Source organism: Sylvia atricapilla, chromosome 3, assembly GCF_009819655.1.
Source record: "Sylvia atricapilla isolate bSylAtr1 chromosome 3, bSylAtr1.pri, whole genome shotgun sequence".
In the NCBI taxonomy this organism is placed as follows: Eukaryota; Metazoa; Chordata; class Aves; order Passeriformes; family Sylviidae; genus Sylvia; species Sylvia atricapilla.
This window is the reverse complement of record NC_089142.1, coordinates 43309501-43331766: the sequence shown is the minus strand read 5'-3', so window position 1 is coordinate 43331766 and position 22266 is coordinate 43309501. Positions and strand designations below refer to the sequence as shown.

The following is a 22266-nucleotide window of genomic DNA, read 5'->3' as shown; positions in this document are numbered from 1 at the left end:
TGTCCTTGATCAGCTTCCCTCCTCTCACTGGAAAGGGCACCTCCTCTCTAAGGAAGGTTGCCTGTAAACACAAGCCAAACTGCTCACACTGATGACTCAAATCCACCCGTCTGCTCCAGTCTGTCCAAGCCCAAAGCTCAGTCTGCATCTCTCTGAATGTCTCGCCATCGGCTCAAGCTCAGTATGGCTCACCAGAGCTCTTAATCTGTCTTCTAAGCTCTCCTTGCGACTGCTTTTTCAAGTCGCTGTGGTTAACATCACTGGCTGTTCTGTTGCTTGGGCCTTGAGCTTGTCCAGCACCTTCAGTCTAGGACTCTTGAGGATCTCTGTAAATTTTGATACACAAAACTTCAAAGCTTCCTCATACTTCCACAAAGCTAAAATTACCAGTCCAGCTTTCATCCTTTCACCACAAAATGCTTCTTTCTGATTTTGACAGCCCATTTCCTGCTCATTCCTCTGTGCCCACAGCTGTAAACAAGTTTCTCCTCTCCCCCCATGTTCCCATGCATTCCCCCAACATCAAGGACAACATATTTCTCCTGTGTACAGACTGAAGCCATGCTGCCATCTTGGACAACCTGTGGCACCATCTGTCCCCACACATTCAGGAACCTTTCACATCAGTTATGCCCTCTTTCTACATCACTCTGTCAGTAAAGGTGAAGCTCTCTATAAAAACATACATAACTCTGGCGTTATGCACCTTCAGCCTTTCCCTGGGAGCTTTCCTTTTTCACAGTCTACAAAACACCAAATTGTGGACATGCTGCAAGTGTTACGTGCACAATGACCTGTGGCATCACATATTCTTTTCCTTCTTGTCTCTGAATGCAAGCTACCTGTTCTCTTGTGTTCTTCACTTTGATTTAAAGTTGTAGATCATAAATGCATGGAGCATCTCTATCATCGGGCTGTGTTTGGAAAATGGTACAGTGAAGCCCTGATCCACACCTGAATTGCACAGAGGCTGCAGTACTAGAAATACATAGATTTTATATTCAACATTTTTGAAATGTGTTATTCAGTTTCAGGGCTAGATTTGACTATGCTCCTTCAGAGAACAGGCTAAAGTTATCCCTAGATGTTTAAAAAGTGTATTATAATTATTATAATTATTTATCATCTACTGAAATCAGGGGCCTTTCTTAAAAGGCACTTATGGAATTGAATTTTTTTCATTCTTCTTATTTTTGCCTTCATTGTGGAATTGTAGAGGTAATATTTTAAATGCATTGCTATACAGGGTGGCAAAAGCACTACTTTGTGGAATAACCTTGCACAGTGTTCAATTTAGTTTGAATTTCAGATTTGGTGATCACTGCATTGCGTGTAGTTTTCTTTCTTTCTTTCTCTTTCTCAAGTATTGAGCAGTTCTTCCCAAAGGCATGTGCAAGTCTCACTTGGAATCACATTTCTGGTGCTCTGACTCCAAAGTTTATTCCTTCTGCAGTGATCTATACTTTCTATATTTTTATAACCCAAACCAAATGTTTTCTGAGGCATAACAGAAAGCTTCATTTCTAAGCCGTTTGAACACATACATTCAAAACATATTTAAGATGTTGACTGCAGAAGAAGATATTTCTAGACATGGAGTCTTTTAAAAAGAGCTAAAACTGTTTTCCTTTCCAAGAAAAATATATTAGATTCCCTATGTTTAGTGTATTTCACATTCTGTCAACATGTCATAATCTGTTAACAGGAAGCTGCCTACTGGTTTGCTCACTGCCAAGATTAGGGGTGACATTCCTACACTCTTGAAGTCAGTGACAAAACTTCCTATGACTTCAATAGGCAGACAATTTCATCCAAAGCAGAAAATTTTTATCCTTATAGTTTCAGAATGGAAAAGAGTGAAAAGCCTTCTTCCTTCCAATTCATACTTATCTCCATTTTCAGACATTGCCATGTAAGAATTATTTATACTGTCATCCTTTTCTAAATAAAGATTATCTTAGTTGCTTTTGACACTGAAGGCAGGAGTTAGCATATAAGGTGTTTTTGCAGCATACAATAATAACAACAACAAAAGATACTTTGGAAAGGCAAAAGCAAACACTGAAAATTAACACTTGTATTTCCATTTTACTAATACTGCCTTTCCACACAAAAGAATGAACATAATTTCTATAGAGAGAAAATTATATTTGTAAAGATAATTCATTTTTCAGATTAATATTTGGTAGGAGGAGGTGGAGGAAGGGCTGATTTATGATTCAGTGAAATAAGTATGGGGGGAAAAGTAGACACAAAAAATTCTATAGACTTTGTTGGACTTTATGTCAGACCCTTCTCCCCTGTGGGGCAATAAAATACTATGCAGCAAGAAAAGCTCAGCTCCTTCTAACTTTTCATCTGCAAGAGCCTTCTTGAGAAGAATTTGGCAAAAAACTTGAGCCATGAGTCCCAGTTGAACTGTATAAAATTAGGACTAATTTCCAGAAATGCCAAAGTAAATATACTCTCGGTGTCAAGAACACAGTGATTTGGTGCATAAGTAGGCACCAGACCTACAAACCTTGTAAACACTGAAGGTCTCTGTGAAAACTTGCTAAACGACCCAAGCATATCACATGCTGTGAGACCTGAGTATTGACTGTCTACTAAAGGCACAAGGACACAAGGGCACAGATTTTACTATGTGATCTCTGTTTTCTGGAAGATCCTTCTTTTAATGGCAAATTACATGTTAACATTTAATAATAATAAAAAAGAGTAAATTAAAAAATTTTGGTCATCAGTCTTCTCTACTATTAGAATTTTGTTTGTTCTTCACCTCGGGTCACTGCACGAGGAAAAGGCAAACCTAAAACACTTCAACTTTCGTCTGTTTGAAAAAGTTCCTTCACAGAAAAGAGACTATGGATTGGTTGCACTTATACTATGATCTCTGTGTTCATCTTCCCACAACAGTTTAGATATGTTGGTATAGATTGCCTACCTGATGAAATACCTTTTAATACTACTTTGTAAGTGCAATGCCATGCTAATGCTCCGTGGACATCTCTACATCACTGAACTGACTTCACAACAGTGTAAGCACATGTAAAGCACACCAATGCATATACCCAGGGCAAGCTAGAGGATAATTCTGCAGTGTGACACTGACTTCAATTTACCCATCCAGTTCCATGGCATACAGAGAAGTTTACCAGAATCAAGTATTGTTTTGCTTGATTGTACGTTCAAATATTGACCAAACCTATATCATGTAGAAGTTTCTCTGACTGAGATAATAAAACCATATTTTATTATGTAAGCCACTTCATAATTCAGTTCAAAAACAAGCAATCCCTTAATTACCCATAAAGAGTACAAAATTATCATAATTAATGTGTAGACTAGATGAACATAATTTAGGAATCAAAGGATCACTGAAAATCAACAGGACTTAGGCTCTTGATTCAGTGTTTCCAAAACAGAAACCCATCAGGGCAGACAAAATGAGAGTCACATTCCTCGGAAACTGGAGTTATTTGTACACCTCAGCACACGCTCATGGCAGCACAAGACTGAGGTTCTGCTGACACCTGTTGGTAAACGTCTGAACAGCAGAACGGATGTCACACAAGTAAATGAAATAAAAAACATACAGAGAAAACAGGACTAAAGGTACAGACGTGTCTTCATTCTATAACAGAAATGTTTCCAGTTATTGGTAAGTCATAATGTGAGTGAGGTTGAGGAAAGGGCGACAAGGAAAGGTAAAAACAAAATTTGCTGCTACATTTTTTTGTCAGATCTTCCCTGACCAAGATGATGAGTTCATTTCCTACTGAGTCAATATACTACTTGCAGTGAGTCATTGTGGAGATGCTGACTAAGGTGAAAGAGATTTGCTAATGACTGGATGATCAGCAGAATTATAATTAATATCAGCAGAGACCAGTATCTGTTTTGCAAATAATCAGAATCATGTTAACATGGGAGTGTGATAAGATGACAAGCACTACTGACAGATTTTCAAATTTTTTGTTCTATATATAGGAAGATAATTTTTTTTGCTTACTCAGCAATTTATCCTCAAAACACAGCAAATACCAAGGCTGAACTCTGTTGCTGTTGGTTAGGCCCAAGAAAAAGTAAAATTTTAGTAGAAATTTACTTTCTGCTACAACACTAACATCAAGATAGGCTTTAAATTTTAAGTCATAGCACAGTCCTAATGTGAATGACTTTTAATTTTGTGTTAAGCAAATATTGAAAAAGGCAGAAGAGTGTTACACCTTTCATTGTAAGGATTTCTGTTATCCGACTGCCCGCTGCACTCTCTTTCATTTGTACAGGGGCTGCAGGGTGTCTGGTAAGAAAGATGTATTTTGGAAAGTGTTTTGGACACTATGTGAACCTGTATTAACTGCTTCCGTGATAAGAAAAGATCCAACAGTATAGATTTGCTCCTTCTGCTGTTGTTCACTTCCTTCTCCCCTCACTATCCTTCCCCCAAAAAAGGGAGAAATTTACAGTACAGAGAAAATTCACTTTCTGACCCTGGTGCTCACTTTTGGAAGAAAATTGCTGCTTGTAAAATTTCAGATCCAAAGATATTACCTTGGATTGCTATGTACTTGAGGGGTTTTTTTGTATATCCCCACCTTCATCCTGTATCCAGGATGAATTGAAAGGTATTGCTCCGAGAGTGCTGCTGGAGCCTGAGGAACTACGGGCGCTGCCTTGTGGAGCTGTGGAGCACCCGTGTGGCCAGGCTGCCCTCTCCCGCCAGCTCAGGGAGCTCCAGCTGCGGGGATGAAGCACAGCTGCCCAAAACTTCCACTACCACTCAGACTGGCTGCTTTTACAGCATGAAGCTGATCTTCGGAGACGTTGTGGAAATGCCCAGCATATTGAGATGTTCATTCAGATATACAATAGATAATCTTGCTGCTAAAGAGTCAGGCATTCTGGACAAACATAAATGCATTCATCCCAGACAATACCTTCAGGCTGAAAAAGATATTTTCACAATGCAAACTGCAGATGTGAGTCAGATGCACAGCCTCTGCTGTCTACAAAATGAATTTGCAATAGGCTGCCCAAAACTCCCAGACAAACTGTGCACATACAGCTTGTTTGTGTTGCACACTGGCAAGAAGAATGCTTGACAGAGGTATTGAGCTAATAATTCTCCTCATGATGCAAATTTTTGCGCATATACTATTCTGTCTGGGAAGCTTTAGACAGAAACAGCTTTGGTTTGCCAGTATCTACCTAAGCAAGTTGCTCAGACAATTAGCAAGCTTTTATCAACATTGGGCATGTCAAGGCATTGCCATTAACCTCCTTGCTGGTGGCATGTGCTTGAGATCCAGAAGAAAAGGTGTAGTCTTCATCAGCAGCTGTCCTGCTGCCTTGCAAAGGGAGAAGATTAAGAAAGAAACAAGGTAAGAAGGAAAAATGACCAAAAGAGAAGGGAAGAGAGAAAAGAAGCCACATAGGTGCTGTTTAAGATGTAAGTAAGGATGATGAGCACAGTTATGTCACTTAGTAACACTGACCATTATGGGGCTGGCATATTTCATATGTACACAACCTTTATGTTGTGTACATATGAAATACAAAGAATGCCCAATATGGTAACTCTTTCCATTAAGAGAAGGCAATCACAGTTCTGAGCTGGTAACTATAAAGGTTTGATGCCATTTCCAAAACGCTTTCGGTCATTGTCATTCCAGGTGGTTACTTTACTAAAAACCACAAATGCTCTTTGGGCTGACCAGACCTTTAAAGACCACACACGAACCTCCGTGTCTCCAGCTGCCATTAACCATGCATACATATGAGTTTACTCTGGATGAAGAGCTGGAGTGAAGTCTGCCCCAGGCTGACAAGACAGCTTGGCAAAGGCTGTGGGCAGCAGCTTTATTTAGAAGAAAAGCAGTTCGGGCATGTTGCCAAACAGCCTCCTGTCCCCTGCATGTTTCTACTGTGCAGGAGGACTACACCTGGTTGCTTCCTGGAAGAAAAATGTTTGCAAGTTTTCTGACCCAAGAAATCCTATTGTAAAATAAACACCTCATGGATGAGCCTTAAGTCATCCACTCGAAATACCTTTACTGGCAGCTCTTTCATCCAGACTGGCTGTGCAGGCCAGAGTGGCAGCTGGCGTGGGACTACACACCATGACACTGGGGGTGAGGGTGACAAGCACCAGCCAGCTGGGCTGGTGTTCTGGAGAGGCCATTTGCACTGGGACCAGGTGGCCAACTTGTCCTTCGCTTTGAGGGCAAAGGGGAGTCGCTGGAAACTTGTAGAGGCATGTTCGATGGAAACACACTAAAGGTTTGAGTGGACCAAGCCAGATTTAGCCTGGAGAAGGCTCAAGGGTGACCTTATTGCTCTCTACACCTTCCAGAAAGGTGTAAAGGGTTGGTCTATCGAGGTCAGGGTTGGTCTCTTCTCCCAGGCAACCAGTGACGGAAGGAGAGGACATAGTCTTAAGCTGCCCTAGGGGAGGTTTAGGTTGGGCATCAGGAAGAATTTCTTCACATAATGGGTGATTTGACATCGGAATGGGCTGCCCAGAGAGGTAGTGGAGTCACCATTCCTAGTGTTTAAGGAAAGACTGGATATGGCATTTTCTGCCACAGTTTGCTTGACAAGGTGATGTTCTGTCACAGGTTAATGATCTCAAAGGTCTTTTCCAACCTAATCGATTCTGTGATTCTGTGACCTGGCTTCAATCCTGGCCTGAGTCACACAACCGGAATCAAAGAACCAACTCGACCCAGGAAGCAGCTCTGTTTTCGGGCCAGCACGGAGGGGAGCTCTGCAAGCCAGACCCGAGCCTCTTCCCTCACTGCGTGCCAAGGCCGGGGAGCCGAGCGGAAAAAGAATGAAAACTTGCGATTTTTTTTTTTTTTTCCAAACGTTTACTATAAGGAGGATGAAACGCGGGCTGCCCCGGCGGAGCACGGTGACCGGCCCCGGGGAGCAGAGCCCGAGGGCGGCGGGGCCGCAGGGCGGGCCGGGGCGGCGGGGCCGGCCCTCAGCCGCCGCCATGGCGCCCCGCCCCGCTGCCGAGCAGGCTGAGGGCGGCGGCGGCCGGCAGGGGGCGCTGCGCCGGCGGCGCGGTGCTGGCGGGGGGCGGCCGTATGGCGGCGACAGCGCTCCGCCTGTGCCGCGCTGCGCGCCTGCTGCCGGCTGCTGCTGCCGCCGCGGCCCCAAACACGGCCCCAGCCCCGCGGCCGCCTCCGCGCCTCGCCTCCTCCTCTTCCTCCGCTGCCTCCTCCTCCTCCTCCTCTGCTTCCCGCCGCTCTCCGCCGCAGCCCGTCATGCCGGCTTTCCAGTACCCCGAGGTGTACCGCGACGAGACCGCCGTGAGTACAGTGCTGCCTGGGACAGACCCCGGCGTGCGGCGGCCGCCGGGCCCGGCTCGCTGTCCGCCGCGGGGCCGCCTCAGGGCGGGGGTGCCGCCTCGGCTCTCGGGGCTTTGTTCGGCTGCGGCGCCGAACGCCCGGCGTGCTCTGTACAGAGGGCCTCGGGTTTGTCACGCCCGCGGGCCATGGCGGCTGCCGGAGACTTGTTAGGGCGGGATTCGGGCCCTTGCGCCGGTGCCTCCGGGCGCGTCCCGCAAGTGCGGGGCCGGGCCGGGGCTGGCGGCAGGAGCGGGGGAGCAGCGGCCGCACGGCGCATCCCGGAGCTTCGGTACCGGCGCGTGTGTCAGGGAAACCCCGGCCTCCGCCGGGCTGCAGCAGCGTTAGCCGAGGAACAAATAGTCTATTTATATGGGATGGCACATATGTAGCATAGTCCCATGTCCCTGTGTTTCCATCGTGTCTGGATACTCAAGGGATTACGGTGTAAGTTTGGCCAAGATGGGTTCGATTTTCTTTCCCTTCCTCAAAGCACTGTGCATTGTGCACCGGCCAGGAAGGATTTACATTGTATTTAAACCAAAATGTTTCCTGGTTTGAGCCAAAGTTGGAAAACAACCTGAAGTATTTACTTTCCTAGTTGACTGGAAGGCTGAACTGTGCAAGCCCTAGTCGCGGGTATCTAGTATTTTTTTGTGTTCTGGAGGAAGAAAGCAGGTAAATTCAATCACATGGATTAATCTTTGTGGGGTTTTTTGTTTTGCTTATTTGTTGTTTTGGGGGCGAGCTTTTGATCTTTTTAATTTATGATTTTTACATATACATATACATTGTGCCCGTATTTGTGGTCAGCAGTAGTAGGGAGGGCCAAACCGGAGACTGTTTGCGTAACCAGGAACCATATTTTGGGTACATCCAGTAATCAGGTTTTATAATTTGGCTTGAAAACCTTAAGGGTTTTGGTTTGGTTGGTGGGGTTTCTTTTTTGCTTACTGATCTGTTTTGTGGAAGGGATTTATGCGCATTTCACCATTTTTCTGGTGCTCTGTGCTTTTTCCGAGAACTACTCTGCTGCTGTGGTGCCATCACCAAAGAATGGTTGTACTAATAACTCACCTGTGAGCAGTGTGTTGGTTCTCTCTTTGCCTAGCACTGTATGCTTTTGTGAAATCCCAAATGCCCTTCATCGTGCTGATTATCATTCCTTGATGGATAGAGTCTATTTTTGTGCATTTCTTTTTTAAAATTAACTGTCTTTTATAATTACAGGTGTCAGATTACCATGGATGTAAAGTCAGCGATCCATACTGCTGGCTTGAAGATCCCGACAGTGAACAGACGAAGGTAACCTTTCTTTGCATGGGAATGGCTGTTTTCACATGGTTCTCTTTTATAAACCAGATGCACTGGTACTCTCCTTTTCAAGAACCTGCCAATATTTTTTTAAAACATAGATAGTGAACGAAGGTGTAGTTCATGTGACATCTCATGGCACCAACAGCAACACCATTGTTTTGTCCCTGTGTTTTAATGGGGGAAAGGTTGAATGGGGCTTTGAGCAACCTGGTTTACTGGCAAATGTCCCAGCCCATGTTAGGGGCATTGAACTAAATGATCTTCAAGGTCCTTTCCTACCCAAACCATTCTGTGGTTCTGTTAAAGTGTGGAACACTTGCTAAAACGTATATCACAGAATTTTTGAAACTAAACCCATGCTTGTCTTCCACCCACTTTTCTTGGCCAGTTCGAGTGCTCAAGGTGGTGTTGTCGTACTGAGGAGAAACATTAAAGTTTTAGGGTGCTTTGTCCACTGTCCTAAATACATCTATAATCCAATATTGCCATAATAAAATAGGTAGGAAAGGGTAGAAGGAAAACTTGTAATTGATTTAATAAAAAACTGAAATGCACTGTGTGAGTGCATTTTTTTACTGGTATTTAAAGGCAAAGCCAAAAACATTTTCCTCCTGAAGTTACGTTGTGGCCATTTGCAGGTGGTTAGGAGTGCCATGACCTTTCTTGGTGTTTCTTGACCTTTCTTTTGTGCCTGGGGGGCACAGGCACATCCAAGCTCCTGGAGTGGTCTAGGTCTCTTGTGAGAGCAGCTCTATTTGGGCAGCATGGAAGAGCGTGAGCCTTCTGGTGGGGTTCTCCAGGAGTTTTATTCATCAAGGGGATCTGGGGACAGAAGACCAGAGAGTTGGGAAAAGCTGGGATTTTTATACGGAGCAGAGGGGGTTCAGGGTTAAACACCTTGGTCAGTTGAGTTAGGGATTGGAAAATGGACCAACCAAGGGAAGGATCAAAAATGGCCCAATTAACTGGGGCAGTAAGGAGGAAGAAAGGGAGTAACCAATGAGGTACAACCAATTAACCTGGTACTCATAAAGCTTTGTGGAGGGGGAACATACCTTATGGGAAAGAGCATTCTCCTAAGATTTCTTGCCTAGGGAGTTTACCACAACCCTGAAGCCTAGGGGCTGCTTTCTCTCCAGAGGAGAGTGTCATCGCCATGATCAGGCTCCATAGCCTCCCAAGGCTTAACTACCTCCACGAAGTTAGGTTTTGTTAGTGTCTTTTATTGTAAATTGCAGATGTTGCAGTGTTTTCAGCCTGCAGTCTGGTATATTGAGAATGTGCTGCTGGAACTGGTCTATCACTGAGAGAGAATCATGAAGAATAATGACTGTGAGCCAGTTCCTCTGATATTCATGGCATAGGGAGTTGCAGGGATGATGGCCAGAAAGTGATAGGTGACAGTGTGGAGAGGGTTTCCTCTGCTCTGACTACTAACTTAGTGACAATTTTAGTTCCAGATCCAAAACACTGGCTTCTACTCTCTATGCATGATTGTGTCAGGAAGTTGGTGAAGGGTATGATCTCAGTTCAGAAATACATAAGTGTGGCTTTCCATTAGTGAGATTCCTTCTAGGTTCTTCTGCAAATGTGCCTGCCTTATACATTTTCATGAGCCTGAGGTTGGTCGAATAGAGCTTACAGTAACTGTCAAGGGCAAGATAAATGTGTGCAGTTAGGAGCCAATACCTTACTTACAAGTCTGTCAGCATATATAAATACTCACGTGGATTAAAAAGGTTGATTTGGAATCAGATTTTAGTGAAAAACTCTGCCATGGACATTAATATTGAAAATGAGCTATTTAGCAAGTTGAGAAAAGTAAACACAGGATAATTTTGTACCAAATTGAGAGGAATATATGCGTGGGAGGTATGGTTATGTCATACATACCTTTTGGACATGCCGTACAGACACCTATTAAAGTGTTTCTTGGGATCCTGTGAAAGATTAGGGATTGAGAAAATGCAAAGACCTGATTTCTTGTGTCCATATATTAAATACTGTAGCCACATACTGTGAACAAGTTGGGTGAGAACAGTTGGAGGATAGTGATTCACATTCTCTAGAACTTGCAGTTTATATAGAAGGCAGAATAAGGAATAGGGAATTATAACATATAACAACCTCACAAAAGTACAGCAGCCCAGACACAAGTTGTCATAGTGGTAGAATGAAGGTCATTACATCTTACTTGCCTACACTGGAAAAAGCACTCACTCTAGCAAAATTTTGCTGTGCAAATTTGCAATAATAGCAGTATGACAAAAGGAGTGGATAGAGTTCCTGTGTAAGTAAGTGTGCAAGTATATAATATTCCAAAGTTTCACGAGGTACTGAACTAATGGAATTTAACTATTTTTCTGGTTTACCTCTTTCATAGAAGAAGTCAGAAAAAAATGCTGTCAAATAGGTACATGAATATGTTGGAATTCTGCTTTTCTAGGTGTAACTTGAATAGACATGTCAAACACTGGTGTGCTCACAGAAAATAAATGAGTAAGCTTCACTTAATACAGAAACTAAGTCAATGGAACATAAAGTTTCCCTGAAGCATGGAGAAAGAAGCAAAGCTATGTGAGGTTGGGTTTGACTCTGAAAGGTCCATCGTGGTTTCACCTGTTGTCCACTGTGGAGCTAAAGGCACTGGGATGAAGAAAAGTACACACAACAGCTACGAGTTTAAAAAAACATATTTTCTGTGGCTAGTCCAAATGATTGTAGGGACTCTTGATAGCTAACAGTTTACAAACAAGAGAACATAGAAAGGTAGAAGAATGGGATTTTTTTGTAATTGGCTAAAACAGGTATTTTTGCAGTGCAAGTAGAGTACAGATGGTGCTGTACCTGATCCAGTGTTGTATGCAGATTTCCATTAAGTCAGGTGGTCGTGTGGTTTCTCTCTGCCGCCTTTCTCCTTCTTGCACTAACGTGAATTCTTCTGTCCCTCCCTTGCATGGGTAGAACCATCATAAGGTGATGTCCTGGGAGGGATCCCTTTTGTGAATTAGTTTTTTATTGACATGTACACCTGATCTAGGTCATCCTAAGGCCAAATGATAGTTGGATCTAAGATGGTCCGACAATGGGATCTTTCCTTTTCTAGCCACCCACAGTCTACTTTTAATTAGGTGAAAGTCAAATATATCTAGAGATTTTCCTGCCAGGTCACAAAGATGATTTTATTATGTATGCAGTGCATTTATCTGCTACAAAAAAGAAGAGGTTTGAGATCTACAGGTGGCAGTTTCTATAAGAAATTGCCTTACTTGCACCCTTATTCTGTCCTTTCTTCTGCTAGCAAAGTCTGTCCTGGTTCAAGGCTTATGATACATTGTCTGATGCAGATATCTACAGGTACAATAAAAATAAAATAAAAAATAAAAAATAAGGTTCATGAAGGTGTACAGTTGCTGTTAGTCCTGTAGCTTGGGTGGCATCCGTTTAGGTCAGTGTGGTGGATGGAGCTGTTTGCTGTGAGAGTTTCTGCTGACATATGTTCTTGTATTTTATCTAGTGCAATATTTCAATTATGTATTGCATTTTAAATGTGAGTGCAACCTCATGCTCAAAAGTGTGGAAACAGAAAGTTTCCAAACTAGACTATATTCTTCTCTATAAAACTCTTTGCAAAATCTGTAATTCCTTGCTCCTTTTTCATATAGCTGTGGCATTCCTTTTACAAATCATCTTGGAATCTTAGGTACATATAATTGGAAATGAGAAAAATAATATATTAAGTTCTTGTAAAGGCAAAATTACTGGTGATACAGTTGTGAGTGTAATAATTAGTCTGTAAGCATGCTCTTGGGCAACAAATGCTTGTAAGAAAAAGTGTTTCTTTTTTGAATATCACTTAGGAAAGCAGATGTGGTAAAATGTGTCTACGCAGTTAAAAGTGAGCAACACACAGTTCCACTATACGCTTGCAGAAATGTTGTCATTTTGGTCATGTTATTGATGGGTGAAACAAAGATGTATACCAGTTTCTGTTCCCTACACGTAACTGGAAAGTGCTTTTAGCCATCCAGTACACTGGCTGGTCTTACACATGTTTTTGTAAGCCCTTGTTTGTCAGAAAATGTCCCAGGACTGGGAGAAGTCAGTTTATTTGTGTAGAATCCATGGTCCATAGTTTTGTGTATGTGTTCTTTGAAATTCATGTGCTTTCATTTAGAGAAAACCAGTTCAGATACACGTAATTCTTGGATGAATTTGATTAAGTTCTTTAACCATCTGATGCGGGGACAGTTATAGCGGTACAATGTGGAGACTGCATGATGTACCACTGGGATGTGCTGTGCACATATTAATTCTTCACCTGAAGAATTAATACATGACTAAACACTGATAGCAGCTGGTAAGTGTGTGCCAGGTACTCTGCCTGTACAGCAGCTAGCTTTTCTGAAGATCTGTGAAGCGCAAGTCGTGCAATGTGGATTGTAGCCCTGCTGTTCCTATGGGTCACACCCTGCAAGGAAGTGTAACCCAGATGTTAATGTGTTGATCTGATGGGCCTTTGACAGATTCAGGACAGGTAGAAACAATACGCTCTTTCAAACCTCTTCTGGGAAGGAGCCCCGTGTAAGAAAGGCATGAGTGGACAGGATTTTGCGCTGGAGGAAAGAGGCTAGGAGTCTGAGGGTGACACTGTAGCTGCCACTGCAACATTTGGCTGTGTTACAGCTGCACACACATGGTGTCCTGTCCTACCTGCTTCATTTTAAAGACAGAAAAGCCTGCAAGACTGCTTGTTAGCAACTGTAATTCACCTTAAGATGCTTAGCTATTAATTTTGTGGTAATGTACCATGCTGTAAATAGGGGTGATGAAACACCAACAGATCACCAGGTTTTCTTTGCCTGCAAAACAGCTGGAGTAGTAATGGGTTTGATCACTGTCATTATGTCTTTGTAACAGGGAGCTGGAGTGTTTTAAAGAAACCAGACTTCCCAAAGTTTTTAGAGATCAGTATTTTTTTTCCTAAGAACTGATCCGTGAACAGTTCCTTGGGCATCTCATGTTCTTTCCTAAGAACTGATCCGTGAACAGTTCTTTGGGCTTCTCATGAAATACTGGCTGTGACTAATTCTATGTGTTATGTTAATATGAACAGGTAATGCACATGACATTTTGTGTCATCTTAAAGGTCTTCCCAGCTCCTGAAATAGTAGCGCAGTCTGTGGGCAATATTTGTCATTTAAGAAAATATGAGAGTTTTTAAAAGCATGTTGTGCTTTTGGAGGTTGTTACTTTAGTATGGGGGTTTTTTTGGTGTGCTTGGTTTTTTGTTTATTTAGGATTTCTTTGGTGGTTGGGGTTTTGTTTTGGGTTTTTTTAGGGGGAAAGGCAGGACTGTCTTCTCTTTTGGCACAGCTGAGTGTATGCCCTGGAGAGTCGTTATTGAAGATATAAGTTGAGTCTTATTAAAGAATTGTGGCATAATGCAAGTAGCACATAGGATTCTGTATGTGTGACACTGCGTAATCTATATGAGGGAAAGACATCTCTGATGCATTGCTTCTGAGAATGTTTTTTGTAGAAAATAGGTATTTCTGCTTGAGATTATACTTTTTGATTGTTTTCTTTCAGGCATTTGTGGAGGCTCAGAACAAGCTCACAGTACCCTTCCTCGAGCAGTGTCCTGTCAGAGGACTGTTCAAGGAACGAATGACTGAACTCTATGATTATCCTAAGTACAGCTGCCACTTCAAGAAAGGAAAAAGGTATGTGAGGAATGTCTTTGGAGGTAGTGATAAATGTGAAGCAAGTCAGAAGCAACTACTAATTAGGAAAACTAACTATAAATGATACTTGTATTTATTTCTTTATAGTTGGGAAATAACAAAACTAAGCCAATGTTAACATGTGTGGTTGTGTGATGCAGAGTACCAAGTACTTCACTCTCTCCAGTTCCCAATCATATTACCTTCTTTTGTTGTCTTTTCTTTTTATAAGAAGAATTTGTGAGTTTATCAGAACTCAGGTCTGTAGAATAATTGTTGTAAAAATAGTGCTTTGAGGAGTTCCTTTAAGAAAGGCTTGGTCAGTATTGTTAAAGGCACGTTTTCTGGAAACAGCATAAGCCCATCCATGTGCGTCCTGTTCCGCATATTTGCTAAAACACTGCTCTTACCTTGGTCATTCCTTGAGCAGCTGGTAGGCTTTTTCAGTTTAGTCATAGCCAGTGAAAAGCAGTAGGAGTTCCCTTTTGAAAAACTGTTCCTGTAGCTGCAGGGTATGTGGAGAGAATCATTTGAAGGACTTAACACATCTGATGGAAAAAGATCTGTTTTCTTAGAAACAAAGAAATCTGCTATATTCCAGTGCCTAGCCTACTCATATCCCTGTTTTAGTTCTGTGGCTAGGTGGAGAGATGGTGTTTCTGTGTCTTACCCAAGGTCTGGAGACTGCAGCTGTTACTGATTTTAATGTGACTTCTTTTAGAAACACTAGCAAGCTTCTGGAGAAAGGGAGTAAAGGGACTTAATTCCATCTCTTAGACCTTCAGATTACTGAAAGATACAGTGCATTGGTCTTTAGCATGAAAAAACCCAGGCATTACGGTTGTGTTTGTGTAGTCAAGTTCCATGAATATGGCTATTAATTTCTTTTAGCTCCATAGTGTCTTAGGATGTGAAGACTATCACTCACTAAAGACAACTCTTAATTGTCTGTTCCTACAACTTCTTGAAACACGCATTTGTAGGGACATTGAAACAGTTTTGGTTCTGTTTCATTTGAACATAAGTCTGTCACTCAGTATGAATGGAAAGCAGCTGTATGAATGGCAAAGCTGAGAACATAAGGGATGGGAACCTGTGCCAGTACTTGTAACAGAGAAATGCTGCAGCTGCCAGAGATGTTTAACATCAACAGTTATGTGGAGTTTATAGTATACTTAGAGTTCTTTGAAATGCACTGTGGCAAATGCAGCTTTTATTTTTAAAGGACATTTGTGATGCATACTAGCCATGACTCCTACTCTTCTGTGAAACTTGTTTCCCTAACCTATTCATCTGTCTTTTATTCACTTCATAACAACTTCATACAAGTTTTTTGTGCTTGCCTAATTGAAAATCAGAGTTCTTCCTACTTAATTTTTCTCTCCTGTGTTCTTTTAGGTATTTTCATTTCTACAATACAGGGCTCCAGAATCAGCGAGTTTTATATGTACAAGACTCCTTGGATGCCGATGCCAAAGTTTTTCTTGATCCAAATAAGCTTTCTGATGATGGCACTGTGGCCTTACGAGGTTAGTGAGACAGCAGTTCCTGCTGAGTAAGTCTCAGTCTTCAGCAGAAGTTGACAATTTAATCAAAGTAATTACAATAGCCCCATGTGGATTTATATGGTGTTTCAGAAGAACACTTACAAATCTACATTTTTCCACAATTAAATTGGTTCAGTTTCCCAATGCTTTTTTACACAACTAAAACAAGTTTCACAACTAAAACAAGTGTAACAAGTTTCCAATGAAATATGAGCAGATGTTGAGGCTGTCCATAGGAAGGAAAAAAGTTTATGTATTTATATTGATTAGTTCTCTTAAAATTGTATTTTGCATCTTTAACACAAGCCAGCAAGTTAGAGACTGTGAAGGAACACAATTGTGATGATCTGTGGTGATCTATGATCACAAAATTGGTTATGTTCACTAGGACTGTAACTTCTCTTAGCTGTCCATTTTCACACTCCGTAGTTGCTCATCTGTAGAAGCAGACTCTTGGACCTAAAAGTACTCTAAGTCTGTTCAAGGACAGTTAATAAAAACAGAGGACAGAATTAGTGAATGTTTCTCTAAAACTGACCTAGTTGCAAAGAATCAATATGGCTATTTTTAATGGAGAAGTCCTGCCTTAGTCTGTGTATATTGCATTCATATAATTTTTGTGTATTTCTAGAAGTCTTATGGCATAGTCTTCTTCCAAATGCACTTGGAAAACTAACAGCTGCGTAACAAGAGGAAAAGCTCCTGATGTTGATTAATAATTGATTTAACAGCAGGGAAAGGAAGAACTTAGTGCCTGTCAGGTAGAAATCACCAGTAAAGTCCTGTCAGGGACTGTGCTAGGATTTGCAGTGTTCATGTGCTGAACACAGAAAAAGGAGTGAGCAGTGAAGTAACAAAGTTTGGTGACAATACAAAGTTACTCCTGGCTCTGAAGAATTACTGAAGAGTTGCAGGAAGACCTTAATAATAATAAGTGGGCAATAAATTAACAGGTAAAAGTCTCTATGCAGGTTAATTAAGTGATGCACAGGGAACAAACAGTCCTAACATCATTTATGGAGGAATGGATGAAGTGAACTCTTGAGCTCAGGATGACCTCTTGGGAACAATGCTTGGAGTGTAGTACACAATTCTGTGAAAATGTTAACTTGGTTCTTGCTAGAAACCAGTCAAATACATCAAATACCACTTTATTTATCAGAAAGAAATTTCTCCCTGGAAGTGTTCAAGAAACAGCCCAATGTGGCACTCAGTGCTGTGATTTAGTTGACAAGGTGGTGATCAGTCAAAGGTTGAATGCTATGATTTTGGAGATCTTATTTAGCAAGGGTATTAGAGGTCTGCAGAATCATTTGTGGCATGCAGTAGGATGGAGAGATGGACTAAGGGTTGATTAATCATTTTTCTATTACAAGAATGAGGGAGTATCAGATGAAAGCAGTGGGAGACAAGTCCCAAGCAAACAGAAGGTGATGGTTTGTGCTGCAAGAAGTAGATCTGTAGAACCCCTTACCAATGGATGGTGGTGGTGGAAAAAGTGAAACTGGACATTATCAAGGAGAAGGGAAGCTTTCAGGAGTGTTAGCCAACTGCTGCATGGAAAAAGGAGTCTGCTAAATTAAAAATGGTTGGAGGTGATAAGAATATTTGAGGGAAATATTACATGTGCTTGTATTGTTCCTGCATTTATTCCTGCATTTTGTTCTTGTGCTTGCATTGCACAGTATCAACACAGGCTGGGGAATGAAGAGATTGAGAGCAGGCTAACAAGGATTTGAGGGGGTCCTGGTGAATAACAGGCTGGACATGAGCCAGCAGTGTGAGCTTGTAGCCCAGAAAGCCAATTTAGTCCTGGGCTGCATGCAAAGCAGTGTGGCCAGCAGGGCAAGGGAACAGGATTCTGCCACTCCACTGGACTCTGCCTGGAGTGCTGCATCCAAATCTGGGCCCCTGTTGTGGGAAGGACATGGACCTGTTGGAGAGAGTCCAGAGGAGGCCATGAAAAGATTAGAGGGCTGGAGCACCTCACCTGTGACAAAGGGCTGACAGTTAAGATTATTCAGCCTGGAAAAGAGAAAGCTGTGGAATGACCCTACAGTAACTCTCCTGTACCTAAAGGGGGCCTACAAGAAAGCTGGATAGGGGCTTTTTAGAAGGGCATGTAGTGATAGGACAAGGAGGAATGGTTTTAAACTGAAGGAGAACAGGTTTAGATTAGATATTATGAAAAAATTCCTTGCTGTGAAGGTGGTGAGGTGCTGGAACAGGTTGTCCAGAAAAGTTGTGGGTGTCCCATCCCTGAAAGTGCTCAAGGGTGGGTGGGACAGAGCTTTGAGCAACCTTTGCCTAGTGGAAGATGTCCCTGTCTACAGAAGCAGGGTAGGAACTAGATGATCTTTAAGATCTCTTCCAACCCAAACCATTCCATGATTATATGGTTGTGCTTACTTGTGTAGACATCACATTGTGGTGCCTCCTGAGGACAGCTAGGTGGAATTGTGTTCTGAATCAGAATGGCCACTCTTATGTTCTTATAGGAGAGAATATATTGGTGTGACACAGTGGTGCCTCTCAAAACTATTGTGTCTGTGAAATGCAACTTTTTCTTAGGTTGTTTTCTGGTAGGTACTTTCAGGTCCGTACAGGCCTATGATTATTCAGTCTCTTCACCTGACTTGATTTGCAAGCACGAATTTGATCTTTATCAACTACAATGGAAGCTGTTTTTCCCCTCACTGTTTGGATGAAGTGAAGTATATATCACATGTCTTAGCTGAGAATACTGGTAATTAACCATTTGCATGCTAGTGGCAAAGTTTCCCAGTTACTTCAGTTTTCAGGATTTTAAAGGGTCAAGTTTTCAGTGACTCCATTTTTAACAGGGTACTTAAACTATTTCAGGATACATAGCTTGCATCTCTGTTAGTTTCTTTGGTACTTGTTTCTTCTAAAATTTTACTTAAATGAGCACAGGCAGAGAACTTTGATTTTCTAGCTCCACCTGCCAAGCTCAGGACAGTAGAAGAAATATGACTCAAGCCATAATTCAGATGTTGGGCATAACTTATGTTATTGAATGTGGCTACACTTACTGAGTATCTGCATCTAAACTTGGATCTGTGAATTAACTGAGAAGTCCACAGAGACTGGAAAAGTGCTGTGAATCCCTGATGATACCAGTTGTAGTATCTTGCACTGATTTTTAGAAAATAAACCTTCTCTTAGTGTTCGGTGAACATTTCCTTTAACTAGTATCCTAATTTAATCTCTCTTCATTTTGTTTGGCTCCCATTTCCTAGGTTATGCATTCAGTGAAGATGGTGAATACTTTGCATATGGACTGAGTTCTAGTGGCTCTGATTGGATTACTATCAAGTTTATGAAAGTAGAAGGTCCTGAGGAACTCCCAGATACACTGGAGAGAGTTAAATTCAGTTGCATGGCATGGACCCATGATGGAAAAGGCATGTTTTATAACTCCTACCCAAAACAAGATGGGAAAAGTGATGGTAGGTATGACTGTTCTAATTCTATGCTATGTGGAAGCAAAACCACATTTACAGTGAATTGGTGCAACAAATAATTAGCTCTACAAGTCTATATTGAAATTAGTAGCTGTACTGGTTGTACAATTAGAGATCAAGTTCTGTCTTGTATGTCCAAAGCCTAAGCTCAGTTAGTATGAGTCACTTCTTGTCTGCCTGCTCCTCTTTTTCTCATGGAAGTTTGCTGCTCCTTTTATTTTTCTCTGGGATGATTTACTTGGGTTCCATATTGTTGGTGGTGTTGGCTGGAATTTGATGTCTGGTGGCAGCTTACTTAGATCTTTGCCTTATGCATTTGTGTGGGCACAGATAAACTGCTTTGGGAGATTGACCTGATGAATAGCAGTGTGAGGCATAAGGTTTTTGTTGTTCAGCTACATTAATTCATGTGTGGTTCATAGCAAAGCAAAACGAAATGTTTATGCTAGCAAAATTCAAGGGGCACTGCACAAAGTGAAATAAATTGCGGAGGAGCATCAGTAGGGAAGCAATTTAGCAGCTTTTATTATAAGGCAGACCCTACTGGAAAGTTTCTTCTGGAGATGTGCTCTTTGCTAAACTGGAGAGCACCTGAACTTTGTGTCTGTATTTGCTTTTGAAGCCTGTAATTTTGCCAGACTTGCACGATAGATACCAACCTTGTTTTGTTGAGGTTTTTTTAACTTCCTGTTTGCAATTTGAAAGCTCAAGTGTAGGAAAACGTTCCAAGAATGAAGTTTAAAAAAATATATATCTCAAGTGGCACCTCATGCAGTGCTTTAAAATATGTCACTTTTATATTTTCAGAAACAGAAGTCTGAAGGTTTCCAGGAATGTTAATTAGCGTAAATCTCCCCTTAGTTGCTCTGGGTGAAATGGAAATGAAAATGTCATTAGGGGGTGGCAGGGATTCTTGTGTTTCTTTGCTTTGCTTGCTTTTATTTCTAGAAAGCAAAGCTTGAAATGATAAATCTTCATATTTGAAGAAGGTATTAGCAACAATAAAAGGAAAGGGTTACTGTTTAAACAGATTTCCAGCATGAAGTTTTATCTTATCCTCTATGAGGGTGTTTGTTTGGAGGAGAATGGTTGTAGCTCAGAACCATTACTAGTTCTCTCTTCTGAATTTCTTTGTTACATACAAAGGGATACAGAAGTTTCTAAGGGTTTTATATGATTGTTGAATTTTTTGAGAACTTACTGCTTTAAATATCTGCATTTCACTAGGCACTGAGACCTCCACTAATCTGCACCAAAAGCTGTATTATCACGTATTAGGAACTAACCAGTCAGAAGATATACTATGTGCTGAATTTCCTGATGAACCAAAATGGATGGGTGGAGCTGAGGTATGGTAAACGTTCTGCACTTCATCATTGTCGTGTTCTGTTTTTAAGATTCTAACAACTGATAGTGGATATTAATTTGAAAACATTTTGTTAAAAGAAGACTTTTTTTTTAGTGCTGTACTGTTGACAGTTGAACTAGGAATCATTGATTAAAAGTTCCTGAGAACAAGACTGTGCATTGCAGGCAGGAGGAGTGATTTAAAGCAAATTAGGCAATCATACACCCTTTTTCTTCACTGAGGTCATTCTGCCTGATACACATTCCAAGACAGAGAAGATTATTTGATGGACAGTGTGTTCTTGTTTCTTCTTAGTCAGTGTTTAGCCCCAGCTTCTAATTCCTGTGCAAAAAGCTTATTCTAATGGTCAGTGTATCTGGATATTCCCTGCCATGTATTTATTTGGTTATATTTAATTTTGCAATGTCTTCCCTGAAAAATAAATATATCTGTTCTGCTTAATTGAGGAATGGAGATATACAGGTTAAAATCTGTTAATATTGTATATATAATTGGAGAACTCTTAAGTTTCCCTACAACAAGTTTATTAGCACACATATGGTTTAGACTGCGTTACTAGAAATGGAATTGATTTCCTAAGCTTATTTTGTTGAGCTACTACTATATAGTGTGAAGTCCCAGTAAACCTTTTGTAATTAATGTATTTTACTCCCCATATAAGATTTAGCAATATGCAGTTGAGTACACTGTTTTGAAGTGCTGCTGGGATGTAGTGATGGTCATTCCATTTATCAGGGAACTGACATTTTCCTGTGGATGAGTACTTGTAATACTCTGAACTCTCCTGCCTTCTATGTTTGATCAGTACCTTTTGCTTCTGTGTTGGTCTCTTCTTTTGTCTGACACTTGAGTTTGGAGTACTCAGTTCCTACAAATTTCTCTGTGATAACCTCATTTGAAAAATGTGATCCTCAGTTTGTCACTTTTTAACATATTAACCCGTGAAAATGTTAGGGGTGTCTGCTGTAGGCTGCCAGAAAGAAAAGGTTCTTTCAAAGAATTTGAATAGTGGGATTTAAAATGAGACAGTAAGTGAAAATGAGAAGGGCTTCCCAGCAGTGGTAAGACTGAGCTTTCTGTAACAAATCAGACTTATCTGCAAATAACCACAACCTCATTTACACAATCTCATGTATTCATGAAACATATTTTTAACAGCTGACCTGAATATCAATGGTAACTCGCAAATAGGACTTGTTTGGTTTTTTTAACTGTTCAAAAATGAGTCTGTTCTGGGGTTTAACTGGCAATGAAATGGAATTTGGACATTGTTATCCTTATTTTTCCCTAGTTACATAAATAAATAAGTGGGCTTTTTATTGGTGACAGATGTCCTATAATGATGTATCCCCTGATTCATGAGTGATGCTTATTATTATTATTATTATTCCTTTCCATTATCATGAGCTAACTACACATTGTTGTGAAGGCAAATTAATTTTCTGTGTGGAAGGACTGTTGCAGTCT

The 22266-nt window shown here is 41.2% G+C and overlaps 1 protein-coding gene across 2 annotated transcripts in view; it reads left to right on the top strand.

Annotated features, from left to right (window-relative positions):
- The first annotated feature begins 7106 nt into the window (after nt 1-7106).
- Nucleotides 7107-22266, top strand: part of PREP (prolyl endopeptidase) — an 88474-nt gene continuing 73314 nt past the window's right edge. The window contains exons 1-6 of one of the 2 annotated variants that reach the window (XM_066315191.1): nt 7107-7319; nt 8586-8660; nt 14265-14398; nt 15797-15927; nt 19206-19415; nt 20658-20779. In XM_066315191.1, coding sequence (XP_066171288.1) covers nt 7275-7319; nt 8586-8660; nt 14265-14398; nt 15797-15927; nt 19206-19415; nt 20658-20779 — 717 coding nt within the window. In that variant the 5' untranslated portion in view covers nt 7107-7274. Of the gene's footprint in view, nt 7320-7975; nt 7995-8585; nt 8661-14264; nt 14399-15796; nt 15928-19205; nt 19416-20657; nt 20780-22266 lie in introns of those variants that run through there. The other variant, XM_066315193.1, reaches the window with a different exon arrangement.